This window comes from Ciona robusta, chromosome 5 (assembly GCF_009617815.1).
Source record: "Ciona robusta chromosome 5, ASM961781v2".
Taxonomy (NCBI): domain Eukaryota; kingdom Metazoa; phylum Chordata; class Ascidiacea; order Phlebobranchia; family Cionidae; genus Ciona; species Ciona robusta.
The window spans coordinates 4,597,919-4,624,668 of record NC_143239.1 but is presented as its reverse complement, the minus strand read 5'-3'; the positions used below and the strand labels follow the sequence as shown (position 1 = coordinate 4,624,668).

General features: G+C 36.1%; 3 protein-coding genes and 1 pseudogene across 4 annotated transcripts; 1 reads left to right on the top strand and 3 right to left on the bottom strand.

Annotated features, from left to right (window-relative positions):
• Positions 1-351: 351 nt before the first annotated feature.
• LOC149735839 (uncharacterized) lies at positions 352-8,902 on the top strand. The gene is made up of 10 exons (XM_089878328.1): positions 352-562; positions 874-986; positions 1,935-2,132; positions 2,521-2,668; positions 2,980-3,128; positions 3,476-3,657; positions 4,102-4,251; positions 4,556-4,738; positions 5,141-5,231; positions 7,368-8,902. Exons 1-10 carry the CDS (start codon positions 529-531, stop codon positions 7,431-7,433), a joined length of 1,314 nt encoding a protein of 437 aa, XP_089734454.1. The 5' UTR covers positions 352-528; the 3' UTR covers positions 7,434-8,902.
• LOC149735838 (cytochrome P450 7A1-like) lies at positions 8,113-15,658 on the bottom strand. Its single transcript, XM_089878326.1, has 8 exons — positions 13,737-15,658; positions 13,505-13,634; positions 13,082-13,222; positions 12,507-12,789; positions 11,784-12,066; positions 10,333-10,599; positions 9,899-10,077; positions 8,113-9,558 (listed from the first exon to the last, which is right to left on the bottom strand). The coding sequence occupies exons 2-8, from the start codon at positions 13,573-13,575 to the stop codon at positions 9,232-9,234; spliced, it is 1,551 nt and encodes a 516-aa protein (XP_089734452.1). The 5' UTR covers positions 13,576-13,634; positions 13,737-15,658; the 3' UTR covers positions 8,113-9,231.
• Positions 15,659-15,810: 152 nt separating this feature from the next.
• Positions 15,811-24,467, bottom strand: LOC149735837 (DNA repair and recombination protein RAD54-like). Its single transcript, XM_089878321.1, has 13 exons — positions 23,958-24,467; positions 23,355-23,510; positions 23,010-23,158; positions 22,465-22,605; positions 21,880-22,047; positions 21,457-21,594; positions 21,006-21,192; positions 20,389-20,496; positions 19,849-19,985; positions 19,249-19,368; positions 18,910-19,038; positions 18,269-18,463; positions 15,811-16,317 (listed from the first exon to the last, which is right to left on the bottom strand). Exons 1-13 carry the CDS (start codon positions 24,465-24,467, stop codon positions 16,128-16,130), a joined length of 2,328 nt encoding a protein of 775 aa, XP_089734447.1. The 3' UTR covers positions 15,811-16,127.
• Positions 24,468-24,506: 39 nt separating this feature from the next.
• On the bottom strand, positions 24,507-26,619 carry LOC149735836 (creatine kinase, testis isozyme pseudogene; annotated as a pseudogene). Its single transcript, XR_016385049.1, has one exon. The product of XR_016385049.1 is annotated as a creatine kinase, testis isozyme pseudogene (transcript).
• Positions 26,620-26,750: the final 131 nt, after the last annotated feature.

The window sequence follows — 26,750 nt, the reverse complement described above, 5'->3', positions numbered from 1 at the left end:
ATTTTTTTTTATCGATTGAGACAAAGATACATAGGCCATCTATTCTATACCGTTAAAGTTCATTTTTATATAAAATAAGTTAAAGAACACCTTTTCGTTCTGTTTTCCCGGCCCATTTGGTAGTAAACAAAGAAAAAAAGAATTATAAAACCGTACACTGAAAATCCATAGACCTATTTTAATTGTTCGGAATAATTGGATATTGAGTGCTACAGGTGTCGCATCCTTCCCCACACTACTATATTTCTTATAAACTGTCTGTGAGTTCAATACGTACCCCAATGTTTGGTTTATTTAATACTCTTTCTATGAATCCGAAATCATCCGAAATTTGATCTTTATTGTTTAGACATTACGTCATAGAAACTAAGCAGACGATTTAAATGCTGAAGTCTAAATTTTAGAGGTTATAACTTTCGTCGTGTTTTAGTCGAAAACGTGTTTTCAAGGGTATTTTGCACAAGAAACGTTTACCTAGCGCACTGTTGTTACTAATGGGAAGGTTATAACGAGATATAACAGAGAAATATGAGCAAGCCTACCGTAGATTACCCTAGAAACGGTAAGAAAAATTAATAGTTTTTTTTTTTTTTTATTGAAAGTATTATGACAAACAAGACAAAAATCAAGAAAAGTCACGTTTCGGTTAAATATTTACACAAACGCATGTTTTATGTTAGTTTTATCCCTTAAAGTACAAATGGTTTGTCAATTTAAAAAATCCAAAAAAGCTATTACCCACAAAGTTAAGTTACATAGGTGGTAAATTGTAAGTGGCACGAGGTGTGTACAACAGAACACCTCTGTCGTTACCCCACTACGTTAGAATAAGCAAGTTACATTCATTCATTTTATTGTTGTTTTATATTATAGGGTCTTACCCTGTACAGTATCGTAGACGAAGAAAGAAAGGATCAGCGTGTTGTGGAGACTGTGACACTAATTATGCCAAATCATTGCAAGGAATCTGTAAAGTTATTGCTCTTGTAAGTTTTCTTTAACTCAAACATCTCAAACCCCAGAACTAGGGATGCACATTACAGAATTTCGAATCCATGAGATTCGAATCCTTTTGTATTTGAATCTAATTACGGGATTCGGTATTCTGTTTAATGACGTCGTTACACGTCATCTCATATACTATATTAACAATTTTTGAAACTTATTAATTTTGAAAAAAAATATTTTTGTGTTTGTGGGACTTTCGAAAGTAAACGTTTCGTAACGTCTTTTCATAGCCTGCTATACGTTTCATGACGCAAAAACTACTCAATAGTATAATTTTTTATCATTTTACAACTCAAGATCCAACAAGGCTGTTATGAAAGGGTCAATAAACTGACTTTTGTGGGTAAAATTTTTTTTTCCTATAAATATAAAAAGATTCGAAATTCTAGATTCGGAATTCTAGATTCGAATTAAAGTATTCTAGGATATCCTAGAATACCTAATTATTCTGTAATGTGCATCCCTACCCAGAACTAATTTTGCCAACATTGTCGTATTTGTGGATATATAGAGGCAGAGGGAATGCTAAGATTTCCTACCTACTGGGCTTTAAGTGCATGAATACATCATATGTGACTGGTATATAAAATAAAACCTATGTTATACACAGGTTTTATAAGATAAAACAAGATAAAAAAATTTATTCACAATGTGCATGCAGTTTATGAAAACACTGTTTTAATGCTTTGTTGGTTAGTAAATTTGTTATTTACTGACACTGCTTTGTTTTTGTCATAATGTGTTATTTTGGGCCTTTTTATTTGGTCATGCTATCATTGTCACTATGTTAAAAATAAGTCTTATGACCTATGACCAACACCACTCGTAAACCACAAACAATGTCACTGACAAGTGCTACAAAATGCATAACAAACGAAAGCAATGGACAAAAACAATAACAAACATATATATCATCATCATTTTAGATCTTGGGTGCCTTGACTTTTATTATCATTGGAGCATCCCCATATTTCCGCACCATCTTTGTAATGGGTGGCGTGACCTGGCCATTCCATGTTGTTATGTTGTTCACTATTGCTGTGTGGATGGCAACTGCATTCGTGTATGGCTTGTTTATGAGTGGACATCATCTCAGTTATCCCCATGTTGCATGGCCCAAAGTGGTAAGATGTCTTGCAAGATATACCTTAATTTAATTCTTATGTATTTAGGTATATCTCTGTGTTTTTAATTTAAAAGTAGCCTTTAGGTTTAAAGTTTTTGTGGATTAAAAATTGTTGAATTTTACATAAAAGTTTTTTTGGCATAACAGGTTAGGTTAGATTAGAGATTAAGTTTGTTCCCTTGAATTATCTGTTTTTATCCCCTTGTTTTTCATATTAAACAATTTCTGAACCTTTGCCCATCATTATCTATAGTATGTAATATAATATGTATGTATTGTCCTAATACTAGTTTGTTCAGTTGTTTTATTATCATTTTCTAAACTCACATATAACGACTGTGTAAATTTAAGTTAAAGCAAATATTTGACGACAATATTTACATTAGGAATTCCTATTCAACCTTGGGATGGCCGCTGTCATTTTATTCACTGCTATATTGGAAGCAGCCAATGTATGGAGATGGGATATGTCACAGGGGATTGTTGGAGGGATGGCTGGTGGTTTTGGAGGGACTGGTGGTTTAAACAGTCAATGTATGTGATGTATATATAAATTGTTTATGTAACATTTTCATTTAAGACACATGTCATTTTCATTTCTCTTTATGCTGAAACTCAGTAATTTTTAGGCTTGTAAATAACCCAGCACCAATGAACTTGAAAAAACATGAACCATCTTACCCCAACCTAAAAGAAACAGGGACCATCCTACCCAAACATATATGTTATTAACTTAAAAAACATGCACTATCTTACCTCAAACCCAAAACATGGACCTTATTCTTATCCTAACCTAAAAAAACATGGACCATCTTACCCCAACATCTTATTATATATATTACCAGTAAGTGGATATGGCTACCGACAAGGAATGTCAATGACTCAATCCATAAACTTCAACTCTTACTGTGTGAGGTACCCTCGAGATTGTACGGATTATTTTGGACTCTTAACTGGACATAACTCATATTTGGGCAACCATATCTTTGCTACAGTAAGTACTTGGTTGTTTTTTAACTAAGCAGTAGATCACATACATTGTCCGAACTAAGAAGGGCATTTAAGGATAGTTACCCTGTCATACAAAATCTACCAAAAAAAGATATTTTTCAGAAAATTCTTATAGTTTTCCTTGTCAAAAATGTTCAATATATACGCAAGTGGTTGTCTGTGTCGTTTGTATACAAAACAAGATAGGGTTTTAGTTTTTAAAAATTGTTGTAAAAAAGTTTTTAAAAGGGGGTTTGCTGCCCCTGAAAACCCTCCTCTTGCTGTGCCACGGCCTGTCACCCCAGGTTTGGGCCATATATTCATGAGTCATGACCCATACGTTTGTACCAGGTTCTCCTGTTCATGTTGCTGATTTGTTACCTTGTTTCCACCTACTTTGCCTTCCGCACATGGAGGGTGTTTGTACGCGACATGGTACGGGAAGGTGAACTTCCTAAACCTACATCGTGGGACAGATTTAAGTTTCGGATTTCTGAAATCAAGATGCCAAAGTCATCACAGATTACGGAGAGGTAGGAGATGTTTTCTTTATGGTACTGTGGGGTAAGACAGGACATCTTTAGCACATAATATCCAAATATCCTCATTTTAAACAATTAATAACTGCCTAGGGAAGTCTTGAGGATACATTTTATAATTCTTTGAATTTTTTTTTTACTACCAAATGGAACGATAAAATAGTTGTTCTATTTTTCCCCACTGCTATATAATATAGCAAGGCATTAGGCACCAAACACGAGGTGGCAGGGTGGACAGTCCTACCATTCAATTTACTTTAATCTGTAAACATAACATGCAATAGAAATTTTGATATTGTATAACTGACAATTTAGACAACCTAGAGAGAACCACTTAGTTTGAGAAATTGCTATAAGCCTGGAACATGTAAACCGTAGGCTAGAGCCAAACACACTAACCATTTTAGGCACCCGTCTAAATTAACTTTTTTGACCAAGAGTTTCGAAGCTTTTCAATCGTAACGAGGCCACAGAAGACAACAATGAGGGCAACAACATTGAGTTTGATGAATATCCAGTTTCAGAGAAAACATTTGATGCTCCAATGTCTGATAGAAGTAGTGTGGTAAAGAAGTCAGAATATGCAAGGTGAATATCTTTAGTTTGTATTAACTTAAATTAGATGTTTTTATATCCTTTAAAAAAAAATTTAATAACAAAAATTTTAAGTCGAAAATATTTTCATTTTCTTTCTTTTACAACCATCAGTGTAACTGCATTGTTTCAATGCCGCGCCACATTCTATGCAAAATTCAAGAAAATTATGCCTATAAATATAATTCTATTCCATATGGGTGAGGTCCCTTATGATTTATGCCAGATTTGAACAATTACTCCAAAGCTGTTACCCAAGAATTTAAAAAAGTGAAGTCTATACTAATCATATTTACAGCTCGTCAAGGAGCAGCGGACACAAATCCAGGTCCTCCCATCACAGAGGGTCGAGTAGTGAAAGAAGATCTCGCTCCTCTTCTAATCCTCGGAGCCATAAAGATGGGAGGAGTAGTCGAACAGGAGGATCAAGTCATCATGGATCAACAAGTGATAGAAGAAGTGAGAGGCATTCAGATGAGAGGTAATATAATATATGATTCGAGGTGTTTTCAATAAAAGGTCCAGGGACAGACAGTAGAGTATGGTATTACACAATAACAATAAGGTGTTCTATGAATCTGTTCCCAACTAAAAAACCTCAACCACATAGAACAACTAATGTATGACAAATTGACAAAAGCTTTACATTAGAAATGAAGTAAATTAAACCTGACTGTTGACTTGTCTCCTTACAATCTTACACTACACAGGCATGAGCTATTAAAACTCACTCTTATTTTTTTCTGGCTGTGCCACTATCAGTAATTGTTGTTTTCGGGGTAATGACTTCGACTATACCTTCTCTGGAAAGTTACCATAGTACCTCAGTCCTCACCCATATAGAATACACTTGTTGCCTCTTACATAAGCATTAAAACAACAGATCTCATCGATCTGGATCCGAATCAAGGTCGGGAAAACGCAGAAGTGAAAGAAATAAGAAACATAGTGATATCGCAGAAGAAGGAAGTCTGGTATGTTAGCTGTTTTGTTTTTTTGCAGAATTTTTATTTAGTAAATACCTTTACAAGTTTGTAGGTTTAAATGTTTAAAAAAATCTAATCATTTTTACCAATTATTACCCTATGGGTATAGGTAATAGATATCTCAAAATGTAAATCCATATAATTCACTGTTAAAATGTAGTTAAATTTTAAATATACAGTCTATATAATGAGTGTTACTCATTAATTGCAACCACATTAAGTTTAAATTAAGATTTATCCATTGCAGTATTTAACTTAGCATAATAGCATGTTTATCTATTCAAAAGATTAATGTGTTTTCAATGGTCACGGTTTATTCATTTTCTCCCAACTTGCATCATCAAAATCTCGTTGTTTATTTGTGAATGTCAATTGTGAAGTAATACTGCATACTATGGTAGACTCCATGCATGTAGTGGTTTATATTTATACATACTTTATCATAATAGAGCCTTGGGGCATAGATTAATAGGCACCTATTCAAGTGGTTACTTTAGCTTCTTCTACTTCCAATTATAATTCTTCAATTAGGTTTTTTTTCAATAGAAATAATTAATAGTTTAAAAGGGTGCAATATAAAAAGTTTTATTTTTTTGAAGAAATAATTAATTGTTAAAAAGGGGTGATCTAAATTATAAAAGTAAACCAAGATTAGGTTACAGAGTGGGCGCTTAAACCAATATTATCTTGCTTGCGCAAATTTGTAACAATCCAGAATAAACTGGTTTTAACTGGCTAGGTTTGTCTGGTTAAACCCATTAGAACAAGCAATGTAAATTTCTCCAATCACTTCAAGTGTTTGTGACAACACAAGTCGTAACAGAGGCCATTGTTACGTTAAATGTTCCCTATATGACATCATAATCACAAGACGCGACCCACATTTTAAAGTCTCGAATTTCAATCGCACAACACGCGTTATAACCTAAGTTTCTTAAATGAATGTAACTTATTTATTCTTTAGTGGCGAGGCAACAACCGTCGTTATAACACGGGTGTTTGGTTTCATGCACCCTGTGTCAGCTTGAGAATAACTTTTTTGTAATGTATTGATAAATTTTGAACAACCCATAAAAGACCACTGGGTTGGAACAACTGCCGTTAAGTGTGTTTGCCGCAGCGCCTGGTCTGCCCTTTGATCACCCTGTCGCTAATTACTCATGCCTAATTCCTGTCAGATAACGACAGAAACACGTTACTTGTTCTGCACGACCAATCTTTGATTAAATGTCGTTTCTTTCAGCGAATGATGTCTGCTGACATATTATGGTTATCCGACAAATTTCCGCTTACGATTAGTACTGTGCGATATCATTTCACCATGCGTTATTGGAAAACTTATGAATCGTGTATAGTACGGCCCTAAAGATTAATGCTTTAATATGAAGTACACAACACGCATTATCTTAATATCACCCGTCGTATTAAATTTACGTGACACACAAACTGTAGGTTACATCATACAATCATGCGTTAAAATCATGTGTATTACGTCAACTGTAAAATTTCTTTCTCTTGTAGGCCAATACTAAACATATTAAACATGTTGTATCATTCATAAACTATGTATATTAGGAATTTATGTTAAAGGAACATTCGACTTACATGAAAAGGGGTGTTGTTGGTTAGAAAGTTCACTTTGTTTGCTGTCCATGTTGTCGTCATAATTCCTATTCAACCTTGACACGTGTCATTAGTCATTTAACCAACCCTATCCTGCAAACTTGCAATATTTAGTTACAGAATAACAAATGTTAAGAAAACAACATTTAGCGCAAAACAAGCCAGAATTTCTAAAAATATCCAACGTTTTTGTAAAGTTTGCACAAAACACCTGTTTACCTGAAATTTTCAAAAACTGCCTTAACAAGCATTATTCTGTCAAAACTCTGAAAAACAGCTTACATTTTTAACATATATATATATATGTATTTAAATTTTTGCCTAATTCATGTACAGTACTTCAACTTTGTATGAAAACTGTCAGCACTTTAGGCACTCATACAGTCGTAACCTTCCCCCCTTGTTAAAACAAATAAAATTATAACTCACCCATTTTTTTGGAGAGGGGGGGGGGCTATGTCGCTGTTTACATCCATATAAATGCTTTTTATATAATCTTAGATGGTGGAAATACCAACTGGTGACAACAAGGACCCATTACCCCCTGTTGCTTCTCTAATGGTGTGATCATACCTCTCATGATATGAATAAATCTCTCATGATATGATATCAAATCACATGTTCAGATCCACCACTCAAATCTATAAAGAAATCATGAACTTGTATTTTTGGTTTGGTTTGCGATATTCATTATTTTTTTCACCTCGTCTGTGTATTGATGTATTGTAGAACAAAAATATGTTTTATGGCTTTATAAAACAATATCAATATCAGTTTGTGATGTCATACAACATATAAAAAATATTTGCCAATTTTTTCGGTTCTGTTTTTATTTCTTTTTTACGTCAGTTATGGAACATTAGTGAAAGCTGTATTTTTAAGTCTATTTTTACTATTTTTCCAACTAAATGGTGCCTTTTTATTAGATATGCATCTTATACTGTATATCAGCTCTATTGTGTTGCCGCGCTTTTTTCTGTGCCTATTACGTTGCTGTTTTTTGCTGTTTCACGTTTCATTATCTGGAAACACTGCTACAAACAAATCACTCCTATTTTTTGTCAGAATGCAGTTCATATTTTTCCATTTTTCTGGTGGGTAACATGTACCTTTAGTTTTGACTTTAACATTACAATTTTGGGTTTATATATTACACATATAGAACAAAGTATTTTGGTCATGGTCAAAAATACAAAATTTAACTATTTTCAGATTAGTATTAACAGATAATTTTAACAATAATTTATATAAAATTACGTTTGTATATTTCAGTTCATATAAAACTGTTTTTTTTTATGTAATTTTTTTGTTTTCACTACAGTGTTTAGACTGTATCGGAAATATTTAAAAACGAGAAATATTCCAAATTATTTCTTTGTTTGTTCTTTTTACATAAATACTGCACCGAACTATGCGCTGTAATGTAAACACATTTTTCATTGTGTGTGTTATCAATATGGTTGTATATAGTAGGGTGGGGAAGATGGGAAACCTTTTCATTCTATTTTATCAACCCAGTTGGTAGTAAACAAAGAATATTCAAAGAATTATAAAACCGTATCATCACGAATTCTATAGACCATTGTTAATTGTTTAAAACGCGATCAGGATACTCGGATATTATGTGCCAAAAGTGTCCCGTCTTCCCCCCACCCTACTACATTACATGATCAATATTTTTACAATCCTGTATATTGCACAACGTTTAAACTGCGACATATGTCTGACTATCATTGCCTAATTTTATATTTTCTCTCGTTAATCACTATCATTGTAAGTTTGCAAACAATAATTTTTCATTTTACCTTTTCTAAACAGAAGCCTAAGGTGCATGGCAATTTAAGGTACAGCGTATGTATCGCATTTGTTTGTCATATAATTTACCCAATCGCATTTTATTATTTTAATGTTACCAAAATCGCGTTTTTTTAAAGCAAGAACAATTTTTAATCGGTGGATATATTTTTAATGTAAAAAGTTTTGTTTTTTTACAATCGTAAGTTTTTGATTTTTTGAATAAAAAACGTTGTACAGAGTATCAGTTTATTAAGTTGCAGGTATATAGCACGCATTTCAATTCAAGTGCCAGTCATTTGCAGGCCAGAATTGGCCCTGCTAGATCATCCCACAGCATAATGTAAGTAACGTTCGATGCAGGCGACATTTTAATTTGGCATTTCTCGTTTGTAGCTCACTGCATCCTTTCAGCGTGACGTGCTAATACATGGCTTAACCCGTGCTCGCAACATTATGCACGGCAGAGAAACATTCCCCGCTCTGCCATTTAACGCTTGAGCGGAACATGTAGTTACAGTTGTAACACTTCCAAGCATTTCTCCTTACGATCGCCGCTTTTCGGATCTCCTTATATGGACAATGTGACGTCCACGTCACGGCTGGGCGGCATGACACCAAACCCCAAATGAGTGAGATCAAATTGTGGATAATCTTCACTTTTCCTCGAGTAGTTTTTAACCAGTTTGATGTCGAAATGTCTCAATAGAACCAAGGTCAGAAATTTAATTTCCATCAAAGCAATATGACGACCTGGGCATCTAACGGCGCCGTAGCCAAACGTCATAATTGACGTCGAGGGACTGATTCTTTTCCCGTTCTTCGAGAATTGGGTTCGAGATTTTAACATGGACGGGTCTTTATCATCGTGTTGTAAAAATCGTTTATGTCTGTATTCCTGTGATACGAAATTGATTTTACTTGTCGTAAGTAAAAAATAAAATCTCGTAAGCGGGCACGAGGTGTGAAATAGAACACCTTTATATATATATAGTAGGTTGGGGGAGATGATCAATGTTTTCATTTTCTCTTAACGTCCTATTTGGTAGTAAACAAGGAACATTTATAAAACTATAAAACTGTATCCCGGCGGCATTAAAAGTGCGTTGGTTATTGTTAAAACCACGACCAGGAAATATGGGATGTTACATGCCAACGGTTTCCCATCTTAACAATAATATACACGTATACTGCATTCCACTATGCCAAGAAATAGAATACACCCTGCGTGTTCTTACCTCTGGCTTATCGTATATATCAGCATCCTGGTGAGTGACGGGTGCAAAATATGACGTGTAGTCGCCTTTACGTATCTTGTATTCCTGACCACTGGCTAATGTTACCGTAGTGTCGGCATGTGCTCTGCGAGCCGCTAAGCTAGATCCAGTCATTCGCATGGTTTCTTTTGTGCAAGAGTCTAAAAAAATGATGAGAAGTTTGTTATCGTGAATGAATTAATGAATATATTTAAGTTTATCCTTGCGTGGCCGGAAAATGACAGTCAGTATAACACGGGGATTCTGTTGAACTTGAAATCAGGGTTGAGGTTTTTTGTTTCTATTTGGAAATTTATCTCCATGATAATTTTTTTCTATGTGATATGCGGTAGAAAATATTCATTGCTAACAACGTTGTAAAACTTAAGTCTATTTACTATATTACAATATCTCACCTAACAAGACCAATTTATCAACGTCGCCTTTTCTCATCCGCTGGATGTCGCTCAAGTTCGGCCACTTCAGGTCGTCAGTCACCGTTCCTATGACGTCACAAGCGGGAACTGTTTTTCTTAAATGTTTTTCGAATTCTTCCAAAACGTCAATCCTCGCCGTTTTATCGTTAAGGATGTAAAATAAAGTCCAGAATAGAGCGGGGAGGGTGTTTGCTTGTGCAGACCATAGAATGATTAAAAGATGGCGAACTTTTTCTTCACTTGAGCCTGCAACGTAAAAAATACAACGTCAATTCTAATTGTAAACTACTTCCTAATATAGCACTGTGGGGGAAGATGGGACATCTTGAGCACGTTATATCCAATATCCTGATCGTGTTTTATACATTTAACAGCGATCTTATATGGGAGTTGCGAGGTACGGTTTCATAATTCTTTGAATGTTCTTTGCTTACTACCAAATGGGACGGGAATAAAGAATGAAAAGGTGTTCCATCTTACCTCACCCCATTATATGTAATATTACCAGGTGCACGAAATTAGTTTATTTTGTGCACGTACTAAATGCCGAATGACTGCCTGCACATGCAAATGTTTTCAAATCCAAAAGAGTCTGCGGCTTACATTTTAGAAAAACATAGGCCTTATTGTAAGCAAACCGCGAAAGCAAATAGTACCAAACTTGAACTCAGTAAAAAAATGTAATAAAATTTAAAAAAATCGCCGCATATAATAGGTCGCAAAAATGTCAAAAATTAAAAAACGTTGTGTACGTCGCATGCGAGCGTTGTGTATCCCTAAGTATTACTGAAAATTAATTATCCTTTCTCTTAAAAGTTTAGACAAGGCTTTAATTCGTGAAAGAGTCGGCGGTTTGAAACATGGTGATAAAACGTGTTAACAGTTGTTAGCATGGACATTGGGTATCACGTGTGCACGTTACAGTAATTAATAACGTAAGTTACATCTTTAACGTTGCCTGCTATTTCCAGGAAACTACCCGACAATTCCTTTGCTTGGTATATTGCATACCGTGTCCATTATATAGGTTTGTGTGATTCGTCAACCATACACAAAAAACATACATAAAAAATAAATAGCACAAAGTTGTATATGATGGGGGGAGATGGAACACCTTTATCATATAAAACCTAAATATCCTGATCGTGTTTTAAACAATTAACACTGTTCTATGGAAGTGAGAATACGGTTTCATAATGTGACAATTTAATAGAATAAAAAGGTGTCCCATCTCCCCCACCCTACTATATACGTGGTAACTCCAAATTACGCATACTAGCTCGTAAAATGTTACTCGGCATGGATGAAACAGGTCAAACATGTGTTCTGTTTCATACATAAACCTTTTGTCCCCGCCTTGTACAAGTTTCCACGTATGTAACTTTACGGTTGATTATAATCAATAAATGAATAAATAAAAGTATACGTACCGACAGCGGCGACTTTCTTTATAAGTTCCGACACGTTATCTCGGTTCTCAAAATCGAAACGTGAAAGTAACTCAAACAGGCGACCCCTTGACTTTTTAGTTGCTGGCAATAAGTGGATGGGTATTCGATCAACTAGAAGTGCTGACGATTTAAAGTAAACGAAGAATTCTTCGCAAATTTGTTTGGTTTCTTCGTTGCATTTCTCGTCCGAAGCGAGGGATCCAAAGAAAAGGTTAAGTGTCATGTCAGACACCAATTTCTTGCACAATTCGTAAAGTCCGATCTGCATAACGAGAGAAAATTTAGGTATATAACTCAAATTAATAATTACTCAAAATCAAAATAATCGACGGTAGGCAAATATCATATTGCCCAATGTTTTTCAAAAAGATAATGTTTTGAAAAGTTACCGAAGCTATTTTAGAATTATTTTATAAGTTCTACAATTTATGTTGTTCGTAAGTAGTTTTTTGTTTGTTGCATTTTGAAATGTATCCGAAGGCGGACATGAGTTGTATCATGACCTATACTCAATACATGGCATCGGAATTAAGTAGACCATGATTGCATGTATAATTGTTATAATACGGGTGTTCTGTTTTATACATATACACCTCGTACCCGCTTTATACGAGTTACCACGTATAAAAACTACCATTATAAATATATACTTATAAACATAAATATATAAATATATATACAAAACGTCTGTCCTATACATACCTTCGTTTCACGTTTACAATTAAACTCGCTTTTTAAAGCTCTTTTAATCGTCTTGGGCAAAACATTGGTGCACGAATCACAAAGTGTCATGAGGTGCATGGTGCTACGTAGCGTCGATTCCAATATTTTAGGAACTGCATCAGAATGCCGAGCAGGGTTATGAATCATATGCTCGTCTCCTACCATACGCGACACGAAATCACCAATCACGTTTTTATGGTCGATGTTTTTTGCTCTCTCAAGGTTGGGCACGTCATGCGGGTTCATAAATACGTGGACGTTCCTGGGAAAAAATATGGTTAAATTAGAAATGGCTGAAATAAATTAACTGTGGTCTGTGGTAATGATAATAGCAATTTTGAACTTTCCAGATTTACCCACCAAAAATATAAAAATATTTTTTTAGAGCATAATTAACTTTTTCATTAAGATAAAATCTCGTTATTTTTTGGAAACCAAAAACTAGTCTCTCTTGAAATAAAAAATCAAAAAGAAAACGATTATTTTCAGTAAAAATATTTTTGCATGCAAACATCTAACAACATTTGAACTACACAGCAATCTTTATTACTTACCATCCAGCCAGCTTTATGGTAAATACATCTCCCAAACGCTTCTGTAACGATTGCAGGTATTCCAAAGGTGCTTTTCCAAAATCAAGAGCAGATCCAATAAATGGAATCCAATGTGAAACCAAAGGAGGTTCTCCTGCACGTCTGTATTTTACAAGGTCGAAATTAGATTAAAAAAATAAATAGAAAATGCAAAAACTTACAAACGCGGTAACTCATAAGGGAGCACGAGGTGTTTATGAACCAAAACACTCGTGTTATAACGATTCCCGTTACCCCGCCACGCGAGGATAAATGAGTTACGTTCATTCATAAAGTAAAAAAATCTATCAACAAATTCGCCAAAATCGAGGGTTCTACTAAAACTTGCGTATGGATAAAATAGTTTAAAGAGTAAGAACACTAAAATTTGTTTAAACAACTAACCTCCGACGGCGGTTTCTGTAAATTGAGTAACAGACCACATTTAAAATAACGAGTGCCAGGGTCCAGAACATCTTTCAGCTCGTGTGTCGAATCAGATCAAAGTAAATAGTTGAAATTCGAATACCGGTGTCTGCTTAAATAGAGGACTAAACGTGACGAATGATCCTACGCAATACTATAAATGACGGAAGAGCAAAACATGAAGGCAAGTTACAAAGATAGATTAACTCACGCTTTGACGCAAGTGGGGGTTACGGCAACGGAAGTATTTCTTACTCGACAGGATGTATGTTTTGAAAGATATTGCTCAACACTGGCAACCAAGAGTAACCACATTAACCAAGATTTTGACCTGTAATTTGAACTGGAATAAACAGTAAAATGAATGCAATGAAGCAGCTTAAAATATTAGCTCGTTTTTGCGCTATTTTTCAATTTATCACATATTACAATAATAATGTGGGGTAAGATGGATACCGTTAGCACACATTATCCAATATTTCATATTTTTAACAATTAACACACGCCTTACCCCAACATACTATACAAACCGGTTAAGTTGCAATAACTATAGAATAAACGTTTTATTTACCTCAGTATTGCGTGAAATAAAGTACAATCGGTACCTATTTAAATGTAGCCCTCAGTATTTCAGCAAACAATGAATAAAATTTACTATACGAACGATGGCTAGCGTTGTTGTTGTTGTACTTGGAAGTTAATTAGGGCACGCAGGTTTGTAAGACGAAGCTTTGGCAAGATTTCGTAACACTTCCTTTCACCGGAGGAATGCAAGATAATAAAGAAACAAAGAAATGAGAAAAAAACGAAAATATTCGGTGCAAACATGAACATGTAAATTTAAAACTTGCGTGAGAGTGGATATTTAATGAAAGAAACGTTTTTAACGGAAGCCTGTCGTTCTGCATTAGTCAGCGTTTTTCTAAGAACAGAAAAGAAACTTCCGCACGAATTATAACTCAGCACGTATTGGATGACGCGCTACCACGTGTGTGGAGAAACGCACCGTGACGTAAGTGCTACGTTGACGCAAAAGGTTTTCACGTAAAATCTATAAGTAACCTGACCAGCACGCCTAAGGGGCAAAGTTCAATTTGGGCAAAATCTGGTTTCGCAATACGGAATATACGTTCTTACTATTACAACCCATACGCCGTAATTAACATTCAATGTTACATGCTGTACACTGTTCAACCAGTACGTTGCAACCTCGATACTTATTTAGTCAAGCTTTGCTGTTGTGTCGTCGTGTAAATCGTTGCTTATATATAAAATTCCTTTAGTAGTGATTCTAGTCATTCGTTAGTTTGGTATTGTTTTTTTTACACCAAACTGTTATCTTTAAACTCTCTAGCATAAACTCTAGTTGAATATCATGTCACAATCAAATGTACCATAAAAACTTTGACTGAATTTACCATTAAACCAAGCATCGAACAGCTTCTTCCATGTCTAATACACACTCTGAACTAAAAATGTGATTATAGTATACCTTTTCAATGCACAGATACTATGCGCGGCAGTTATAGATAACAATGGACATAGGCAACAATTGGCAAAAAAATTGTTCGAACGGACATACACATTTATGGAAATATTAAATAAATTAATAATTAAAAGTTATTTTTTAATTAAATTTTATGAGAGTACGTAGAATGATGTTCTGATTCCGAATATGCAAAAATTTCATATTCGTCAAAATTGGACATAGACAGTTATTGCACGCAACCAACGATATATTCTTGGTTAAGTACCAAATGGGCCGATAAAAGAGTATAAAACATAGACCGTTTTACTCCAACCAGCAACTGCTTAATTATGTGCGACAGATTAAATGGAAAGGCATCAAAAAGATCAAAGTACAAATGTCTTGCATCCCATAATTGCAACATTCATTTTTACTAGGTATCTCTACCACTTCTTAGAAAACCGAGATGGTAAACAGAAGTAAGCGATCACACCACCACGAGTTAATATATGCATGATCTAATGCCATATCACTACACGAGCGAATTAGTAATAGACACGTATTTTGCGGACGGAACGAATTGCAAGATCGAACGATTACTATTCGTGTGTCGAATGTGTGACCGCTTTTGATTTTCTGCTTTGACGTGCAAAAGACAGAAACGGTTTCGGTTAAAAAAGTTCAAAAAGGGGCGCGTGTGTTCGTCGCGATTGTAAGTTACGTAGAATTTAAACGACGAATCACAGTGACCGGTAAAAGTTAAAAGTCAAACCGTTTTTTGTCCCTAAAGTTTCTTATAAGACAGAAGCATTTCAAATACACAAAAGCGTTTAGTATTTAATAATAATGCACGCAGAGTAAAACAGGGAAAATAAATTGAATGTGCAGGAATATAAAGTGAAATAAACGTAAAATAACCAATTTTTTCAGTGCTAAGTGGGAAAAAATGCAATAACAAACTGACCTTGATAAAAATTACTCTTGTCCTATTTCTTGCTTATTTATTCTACGATATGACGTCACTGTTTGATGGCGTCACTGAGGTATTATGAAATAACTGTTTGAATATTGTACCGAGACAATATAGCGTCGAGGATGACGTCGTCGGCTAGTATGACGTCAAGAATGACGTCATCAAACCGTAATTCTTTGTTCTTCATGCGACACTTGCGTGAAGGCGAAAGTAGCTCCGGTTTGCTTCCATATTTGCCGCAACACAAGATCCGATATATCCTTGGATTGGTAGCAGTGTTTCCAGTTCGTTAAATCGGAGTTGCAATCTGCATCGGGGGGCGGGGGGCGTACTTGGATTCGGTTAACACACCTGGGGTACGAGGGGTATTTTAATAGTCGGATTTTAATAGGGGTGGAAAAACTAATTTCATTCGCATTTTTGTAAGATTAATTTAGGAATTTTACGAACTCTGATACATATGTGAGGAGATGGTGTGGTTTTTGTTGTTTGCAATATTTCGTCATTTCAGCATTAGTTTCACCGCGTAAAATGTGACCACGAATATCCCAGATTTATTCACTTTACCATCTGTGTAGTAACCGATTTAACTTTAGTATAAAACGACAGTCGTTACTCGTTATGAGTGAGGTGCTCCGTCAAGTCAAGGCCAGGATACATATGACATTTCTATGACAAATAAATGAATGTACAGCAATACAACATGCATCATGTTTACTCATTCCCTTCACTATGTCTGGCGCTGTGGCACGATAGTTGGTACGCCCGACTCTAACCTAGAGGTTACGGATTCAAGGCTCGCCGTTGCTACCGAACGTAGGCGTATTTATGCTTGGGTAAGACACTTAACGAAATAATAGAAATAATAATTTTGGATTTTTTTGTAAGATTAATTTAGGAATTTTAGGAACTCTGCTACATATGTAAGCAGATAGGGTTTTTTTGTTTGCAAATATTTCGTCATTTTATAGCATTTGTTTCACCACGTAAAAAGTAACCACGAAACCCATGTTAGCCACCACCCACTGTGCAGTAACCGATTCAACTTTAGTATAAAACGACAGTCGTTAAACGCGCTAGCGGGTAAAGACATATTTAGATTTAATTGTTTGAAAACAGCGTGATATTACACTTGCACTATATAGGCATGATGTTTTTGCTTAGTCATGTGATATTTAATAATGTCAAGTCATCTCATGTTGGCATGTAATACCACGTGCAAACACGTGTTATATATTTCCAAAATGTCACAAAATCGCTTGTTATATAACGCTAAGCTTATGATATGGTGAGGAAGATGGGACACCTTTTCATTCTATTTTCTTGTCCCATTTGGTTATAAACAAAGAAAATTCAAAGGATTATAAAACCGTATCCTTAGAAACACGGTCAGGATATTTAGATATTATGCGCCAAAAGTGGTCTTCCCCCGCCCTACTGTACGCACATATTCGGCTAAGGAAATATTCCTGTACACCACGTTCGTATATTCTATTTGACGCCGACCGTTAGGAAAAAGTCCCAAATATAACATTATTTACGTGCATATTGGTATTTAAGTACCGTCATTTTGGATATATTTAAACTAACTACAAAGTTAACATGCATTAGTGTCGTTAAAATGCTTATAATTAAGCGATTTAGCATGACGTGCATTTTTTTTCTATTTTGAGAATTTGGTTTGTCTGTTAAGTACCGACGTTGTTACGTCATAGTATGAACTAATCATTCACAACCGGAGTCAACTTGAAAACGTGACTTCTTACGTCGGTGGTTTGCAACACGCGTGTCTAATAATACACACCGATAGCACAGACGCAAATGCCCTGTCAAATGCAGACATCTTAAAATAATATTTTTTTTCAGACTAGACAGACATACAAAGGTATTTATTTTGATTATGAGTGAGGTCCTCTGTCAAGTCAAGGCCAGGAGACATATGACATTTCTATGACAAATAAATGAATGTACAGCAATACAACATGCATCATGTTTACTCATTCCCTTCACTATGTCTGGCGCTGTGGCACGATAGTTGGTAGGCCCGACTCTAACCTAGGCTCGTTGTGGGCGTATTTGTGCTTGGACAAGACACTTACCGACAATTGCTTCAACCCAGCGGTAACTATTGGGTTGTCCAAAATATCAGCCACACAAAAAATCCCAAAAATCATTCACCCACAAAGTTACATACTTAACTCGTAAGCTGGCACAAGGTGAATGACCATCCGTGTTATTACTACCGCCGTTGCCCCTCGACGCGAGGATAAATAGGTTACATTCATTATTTCATTCATTTTACCTTGTGCAACGTAAACTGTCGTGTGTATCGCTTTGTGTCCCATCCTGACGCAGTGGGGAGAAAAGGTCACGTAGTTGGTCACGTGAGAAGTGACGTGCTACATCTTCCTCTTGGTCAACCACGCATGACGAGAGAGCTTTCTTGTGAGCTTGCCGTTGAAAAATCTTCTCTTCTATTGTTCCAGTGCCTAATAACCTGAAATAACACAATTAATTGGTTTTAAAAATGAGTAAATGTAACTGTTTTGCCCTCGTGAGGAGGAGCAACGGCAGTCGTTATAACACAGCTGTTCTGTTAACACACCTCATGCCTGCTTATGAAATACCACGTATGTAACTTTGCGGCTGATTGTTTTCTGGAAATTTTTCATTTTTTGTTTTTGTGCATTGCTGATAATTTGAACAACCCATCAGTGAACACTGGGTTTGAGTCATTGCTGTTAAGTGACTTGACAAGGTCACATATGTCTATAATGGTAGCAGTGGCCAGCCTTGAACTTGTAACCTCGGGTTAGAGGCAGGCTGGCTAACCTAAGTGCCACGGTTCTAGACTTACCGAGGAGAATGAGTGTACTTTAACTTGTATATATTCGAAAAAACAAAATTAATTAAAACTAAGAGAAGAAATGATCTCCACATTACCTGTAAATAAAACAAGGTTTCTTCTGCCCATCCCTCCACACACGAGCCATCGCTTGTTCGTCATTGGCTGGATTCCAATCTGGATCAAACATCACAAGTCTGTTTGCACCAATCAGGTTCAAGCCACAACTGCAAGTAACATATGGGTTGTTTAAATAAAATATTATCACCCACAAAGTTACATTCGTGGTAACTTGTAAGCGGGCATGAGATTGTATAAAACAGAACACCCGTGTTATAATCACTGTTGTCTTCAGGCCACAAGAGGATAAAGCAAGTTACATACTATATATAAATAATATACATTCAAAAATCTACAGTTATAAAACAACAACCCACCCTCCAGCTTTACTGCTCAACATAAACACAAACTCCGGTGACGATGGATTGTTAAACTTCTCAACTACTTTTGCTCGTTTCTTGATCGTCATGCTCCCATCCAAGCGTACAAACATGTATCTGTGTACTACATTATGTAAGATGCTTCATGTGTAATATTACGGTATTTCTAGTAGGTCATAACTTTTCTTCTATACGTATACATTGTGTCCATACAAGGAGTAATATGTCCATACATTCCATAAGGTGTTTTACGTATGGTATCTATATTTTATTCTATATTAGTGAGGTCCTATGCCAACGCCAATTACTTCCTATACAAAAACCAAATAGACATTTAGAAATAACTTTTATTACAGGTTGGTAAAACATGGATAGTTTGGAATTAATGGACATTCTTAGGCTTTAAGCCAAATATTACATCAAAAAATTGTTTAAAAAAATAGTATTTTAGCAAAACACTAATAAACTTCTTTTAAAGCAAAGTAAACGCCATCCACAAACATATTTTACATTTTACAAAAATTTCTATACGTTACAAAATATATTCACAAAAGCATAATATATTTATAAAATAAGAAAATCTATATAGTTCCCTACCTTCTCGATCTACACAGTTGTTCACACAAATCCAAGGTTTGCGTATAGTTCGATACAAGAACAAACTTATCTGACGTAGATGTACGTGTGACGGCTAACAGATAATCAACTAACTTCATCTTGCCAGATAATTCAGGCTGCAATGAGAAAGTATTGATACCATAAACTAGTTCATAGTATAAATAGAAATAGTGATCATTTATTTGGACTTACAGTTATATGTCTTAAGGTAGCATTTGTCTAGACCTGTATTTTGTCGCAGTGGCCTTATTTTTGTAGTTGTAACAGAACTAATGCAACTTTATGATCCTCGCGTGGTGGGGAAATGACAGTCGTTATAACACAGATGTCCTGTTTCATACACCTCCGCTTGTGAGTTACCACATATCAAGACACCAATGTATTGGAGCAATATCTGCAGATTGTCTTGCCACACAATGATAGCAGAATTGAGCCTTGAACCCATTAGCCCTTACACATATATACTTAAAAGCCCTTCAATATAATTTAAGACAACAATGACATGAAACACAGATATACCTGAACAAGTTTCGGATTAAAATTTGATGGAAAGATTTTTCTCATGTCTTCGCAACCTGATTCTTGTTGCAAACATTTTTCATATATAAGTGCAGGATGGTTGCAAAGCTGTAAATACAAGATATGTTAACTAGGTGTCTTTAGAAGCTGCATTCTTAGGTGTTCCAGCATGTTATTGGGTTTCCAGTAATTGGGCAAATCTCGCCTAAATCCCTGGGTGTTGGGGTAATGGGCCAAATGTGATGTAAGTCCACCTAAAAAGCCCTTGACAAGGAACTCATCTACATAGAATAGAATACAATTGCTTTGATTTATTAATTATGGTATATTTTGACGTTGGTTGAAAATTGCTCTATAGTGCAGGGTCAAGCCTGCAGAATTATAACAACATAGGTGCCTAACATTGCCAATGTGTTATGCTTGTATGCCTTGAAATAGGGTATAATTTGAAGATGTATGTTGCATACAGTTGTACACACAGTAACATAAACAGGTTATATTTGCAACCACAGGTAATAATAACATATGGTTAAAGTCTTAAAGACCACCCTGGTTTTCCAAAAGAAAGTTGCCTATGATTATAAAACACAGTGGTTTTAAAACAAATTAGAAATTACCTTTTTAAGTTGTGTGATAGCTGTAAGCCCTCCACTTGTAACACCTTCCGAGTTTTTCTTTCGTTTCTTTGTAGGTTGATTTGAGTCGCATATAAACTCTTGTTTATTAGCAAAGCTATTATATAACTCAAACTGTAGAGTTGTAAGTGGGCAGCATATAATGAGCTCGATTTTTACAGGCAGGTACCTGGAATTTGAAACGCAATCGTTAAAAGTTTTGAAACATTTCTTCAACTAAAATAAATTCTGCGAATCTAATCCTGATCTGGTGCAAATATGCTACAAAACATGTAACAGACAAAAATAAAAGATAATTTAAACCACCCACAAAGTTACATTCGTAGTAACTCATAAGCTGGCACGAGATGTATGAAACAGAACACCTGTGTTATAACGAATGTCTTTCCGGCCACACGAGGATAAAGCAAGTTCATTCATTCAAACCTCTTACTTTGAAAGTATATCAGAAGTCCTTCTTATAATACACAAGTTAACAAGATCAACAAGTTCCTTTAATTTTGTTTCACCAAGTTTTTTATGATCATCACATGCAGAAGAATCGCGACCCCGGAGTATGGGGAATTCAAATCTGATAAATAACAAAAAAAATTGAGCATTTTACCAAATTTTGGCCATTTTACCAGAATAACTCCCCTGTAAAACTCAGACATTTTTTTCAATTTAGGATGGTTTTACCAAAAGTCTACCAAATCTTTTTTCATTGTTTTTACAAAATAAACCTAATACAAAAATTTAGAGAATTTTACAAAACAACCTTTTACAAAATTTTGGCACTTTTACAAAATAAAAATTAAACAAAAATACAAAAACAAAAGAACAAAGTAGTCCAACATACACAATCAACATAACTCACTTTTTCTTGAATTCATTTGCAGTACCAAGTAATCCTTCATTAACAAAATGCACAAGACTGAAATATTCAAGAAGATCATTCTGTATAGGAGTCCCTGATAAAAGCACTCTCCTTTTACAGTTGACTTTAGCAAGTGCGCTGTATGTCTGATTCTCACAATTCTTTAGTCTGAAATAAAAATGGGGAGACAACTTTTATTTCTAGCCTATATGGTTAAGGTCCTTTTTCATAACATTATCCTAACATTCAGCACTGATATAATATGCCATTTAAAATAAATAAGAATATAATTAGTAAACTACTGCCATGGCTCAGTGGTTCGGCACTTAAATCGCAATTAAAGGATACTGAGTTACGAGTTTAATGCACAATACTGATACTGATAGAGTGATAGGTGTATGTGCCCTTGGCCAAGATGCTTAACGGACATTGCTCCAATCTAATGTTCCGTTAAGGGTTGTCTAAATTCTTATCAGAAATGACATGGAATCTCAAAAAAGTGTTGTTTTAATTTTCATATATACACAACACATGAGCAAGCAACCAACCAAGAACAAGAACCAAAATTTTCACAATATTGAATACCTGTGTCCTTCATCACAGATGACTAATCCAATCTTTCCTTTATGCAGAACCTTCGCATGGAGTCGAAAAGTTTCATAGGAAATGAGCAAGATGGGTAGACCAACACGCCGCCCATGCTGGCTCATAAATTGATCCAGGTTCCTGGTTTAATTGACACAAAGTTTGCATGGTTTACCGGGGACAAGTTGGAGAAAAATGATTATGTTGCTGTGTAGGAATTTACAATTTATATCTGCCTATCAGCATAGGGATTATATGCTTATATACAAAGTCTATAATCTATGCGTTGTACATATTTCATATTCAAACTTGTAGACTTTTTATTTTTCATCAAAAACATTTCATTTATCATTTGAAATAACAGATAAGACAGTATTAATAACAGTTGCTGGCAACATATTTATACATTCAAAAGTTAAGTGTCATTTTACCCTGATGAAGACAACCTGAATTGCACCGAAGTTGAAAAAAGTAAAAATTAATGTGGAAAGAGCCAAAATATAAGACCATATTATTATAGAATATAAAACAAGCCCGTTACATACCGATCAATTTCTTGTTTAGATCCTGAATCAATGGCAAGGGTTTGTACCTGACCACCCAACCACTTGTTAACCTCCTTCTCCCAATTCTTAACCAAACTAGAAGGTGAAACAACAACTGCTTTCTCTATTATTGGGGTCATGTCAGGTCCCTGAAAATGGTGGTATTTACAACATTAAAGAGGCATAGGCGCCTAAGATGGGTATGCAAGGTATGTGTATATACTCTGAAATAAATCAGAGCACCCACGAGTACCTAGTATAAATGCATAAACAATTTAAAAGCCTATCCTACGAGCCCATCTTAAAATAAACACTATACAGTTGAAATAAAATGAAGCCACTAACCTGTTTAAGCAGTGTCCACATTAGAGTTATACACTGCAGTGTTTTACCAAGTCCCATCTCATCAGCCATAATACATCCATGTTGTTCCTTCACCCTTACACCAGTGACACAATCAAATAAAAACTTAACTCCTTCTCTTTGATGGGGGCGTAAGACCTATTTGAATGAATGAATGTAACCTATTTATCATCGCAATACACAGGTGGTCTGTTTAAATGAATGTAACTTGAAATGACAGTTGTTATAACACTTTCATTATAGCTGTTTCAAATACCTCGTGCCAGCTTAGGAGTTCCAATGCATTTAACATTTTGGGTAACATTTTTTATATACATTGTATGGCTGATAATTAGGACAACCCATTAGTGATCACTGGGTTTGAGCAATTGTTATTAAGTGTCTTGTCCAAAGCCTTGTACACCTACAATGGTAGCATCGACGACCCTTCGACCCATTACCTCTCAGTTAGCAACTGTGCTACGGCGCCGTACAAAACACCTTTTGCCTGCTTGGGTTATCACATAGGTAATTATTTCATTGGGTTATCATTAATATTCACTCTTTTATAAGCAACATATATAAGTTTTACAAAAAAACACTTACTTTCGATAGCCTTGGGTCAACAACAACATGAACTGGTATCTTTGATTTATCCATTTTCATTACTTCATGGGTCGACAGCTCTGGAGGATGGTATAAGACAAGAGCATCTTCTTCAAATGGATCATGAAGTGGCTGTCGTAGTAACTGCCGTCTTACCCCTAACCCACGGGATAAACATGACCCCTTATAGTTTACAATGGGGATTTTAAAAGGTTTAGATAAAATAGATTTGATGAAACTTTCATGTTCAGAGTGGCTTTGATTTTGCGGCCGCTGTGGCTTTTTAGGTCTGTTTAATTTCTTTGGAAAGCCCTTTTCGTCTTTCTTTTTCCTATTTAAAAGTTGTAACGGTTTTCTGTAGGGCGAAATGTACATTTGAGGCGAATGGTTTTCATTTTTGGTCTTGCTTGTAGTTTTGAACTTAAATTCGTCGTCGTCATCGTTGATTTCGTTTGTATCGCTTGGTTTTTGCGACTTACACAACTGGCTTGGGGCAAGACTTCTCCTCATAATAAAGCAATCCTTATAAAACTGGTATAAATAAAGCACTACACCTTAATTTATTGTATTGAGGAATTTCATATTTACCGCGTTCTTTTTAACAACCATGAAATTTATTGAAGTAGTAAACGAAACACCATGTGATTTCTATGGACTTCGATTTTAACAGTTAAACCAATGTATATATAACTACTAGTTATATATAACTAGTTATATACATTGGTTAAACAAATATGTTAAAATGAAGTTACAGCTCATTACTAGACAAATAATGTTTTTTACACACACAAAATATATGTCACAACAACCAAATACACGTATAGGGTATCCGACACTGGTCTATTTTTGCTTAAGGCCCTTAATGTCGCTTTCGAGGCTCTCGCCCTTCTCAAGTTTCTTCTCGCATTCGATGAGAAACTCAACACCATCGATGACCATCTGCACAAGCTCAACTTCGGAGAAACCGATACGATCAGCGTTAGAGATGTCAAATGTACCGCCCTCTGAAGCAGTGTCTACTCCACCAGTTCCACGCTTTTGCAGGCGAAGTTTACCAAGCACTTCGTCAAACTGCGGACACTTGGACATCAATGGGATCTTCAAGTGCACACCAGCTCGCACACCTGTGCCGAGGTTGCTTGGGCAAGTAAGGACGTATCCAAGATGTGAGTTCCACATGTATTCGTAACCACTCTCCTTCATGTACTTCTCAACAAGTTGAAGACCGGTGCACCATCTCTTGAATACTTCGTTGATGTTGCCACCCTTTTCCATGGAGATGACTCGAAGATGATCTTCTTCATTCACCCAAACCAAGAAGTTCTTTTTGTCATTGTGCCAGATTCCCCGTGCGTCGGGCCAGTCACGTGCCATGTTGGATGCGAGCAGAAGAGGAGAGACGGGCTTGTCGAAGAGGAAATGATCATTGATGAGTTGATCCTGGTGTTCCTCACTCATTCCCTTTAGTGGGTAATACTTGCCTTTAAGGTCGCCATCCAACTTAGCCAGGGCCTCGCACGAAATCTGCTCGACCTTGCGGCGCTCAGCACGGCTGCAGTGAGGTGGAAGACACAAGCCACGGATGCTGCGTCCAGTGCGGACTCGAGATGAAAGCACGTATTTTGGGTCCATGTTGGTGCCTCCTTTCAAGTGGGTTGGATCGATATCGGTCTTGTGCATGTCGGTTTTCTTGTAACCGTTGTGTCGAGCCTCGATAACTGGGTCAAACAGGTCGGCGAAGACTTCGTATGATTCTTCATCTCCGGCGACGCAACCAACAGTCATGATGAAAGGATGCCCTGGATTGTCAACGCCAGTTTGGATTGCAGAGTCAATGGTGTAACCATTGGGAGTCTGGACTGCTCGCATTTTCTTGTAGATTTCTTCGGTGAGACATCTGGACATGTGGTTGTTGTGCTTGGATAGGTCAGGGAATTCTTCACTAGCGGTGTAGCGGGCAGTGTTGGTGTTCGGCATGCTGTTCCTTGTCGTTGTACTTGCTCGTAGAGATAATAAACACTGGAAAAGCTGACTTGCTATGCGAGGAAGAAGCTTGCTGCTAGAGATGCTCTTGCTGCTGGAAGGTAGTCGATCTACTGGTAGAGAATCAGTGTTGGAGTGTGGCTTATATACCCGACCGGCTGTCGACGTTGTTGAACCTTGTTGAATGAACGACAGGCCTGTCAGCGCTTGCTAGAAATGACAGACCTTATTCAATTAGAATCATTTTACCGCGTTTTGTTTACCGCCAGCTGTGTTGAAATCTCTACTGCCTTTACGTGGGACATTTGACTAAGCTACAGCTACCATTAACTGTCGCGTTCGAAATTCATTGTACCGAAAGGTATCAGCAAATACGTCACCTGTTCCGAAAGCACCTATATGCTTAAAGGTGAAACAATCGCGAGACGTATCAACCCAACACAAAAGCCAAATATAAAACGGAAGATAAACTAGGAAACAATACGAAGAACGCCACAGCAAACTACACACAAAAGCCCAAACCGTTTAACGCTAAAAGACACAATACGTCACACTCCCTCGCTCATAATGATCCTACTCCTGGAGGATTTTTAAGCAATACAACAACAACAAATAATTATAAATAAAAAAACATCATCCGGGTAGCGTGTTGATTTGCGTTTCACGCGTACCGCTGTGCTTTCGGAACAGGTCCCATCAGCACGAAGGATAGCTCCCCCGGCGTCTACATTGTCATTGTGCTCATCATCGTGCTCGTCATTGTGCTTATCATTGTGCTCGTCATTGTGCTTATCAACGTGCTCGTCATTG

Coding starts and splice junctions, on each gene's coding strand:
- LOC149735837 (XM_089878321.1), bottom strand. CDS start 24,467: ATGAGGAGAAGTCTTGCCCCAAGCCAGTTGTGTAAGTCGCAAAAACCA. Junction 19,369..19,848: donor CAACTGTGTAGATCGAGAAG/GTAGGGAACTAT, acceptor TGTAGTACACAG/ATACATGTTTGTACGCTTGG. Junction 16,318..18,268: donor GACAGTTTACGTTGCACAAG/GTAAAATGAATG, acceptor CTCGTACCCCAG/GTGTGTTAACCGAATCCAAG.
- LOC149735838 (XM_089878326.1), bottom strand. CDS start 13,575: ATGTTCTGGACCCTGGCACTCGTTATTTTAAATGTGGTCTGTTACTCA. Junction 12,067..12,506: donor ATTGTAAACGTGAAACGAAG/GTATGTATAGGA, acceptor CTCGTTATGCAG/ATCGGACTTTACGAATTGTG. Junction 9,559..9,898: donor ATATATACGATAAGCCAGAG/GTAAGAACACGC, acceptor TTCGTATCACAG/GAATACAGACATAAACGATT.
- LOC149735839 (XM_089878328.1), top strand. CDS start 529: ATGAGCAAGCCTACCGTAGATTACCCTAGAAACG. Junction 987..1,934: donor TCTGTAAAGTTATTGCTCTT/GTAAGTTTTCTT, acceptor TCATCATTTTAG/ATCTTGGGTGCCTTGACTTT. Junction 5,232..7,367: donor TCGCAGAAGAAGGAAGTCTG/GTATGTTAGCTG, acceptor ATATAATCTTAG/ATGGTGGAAATACCAACTGG.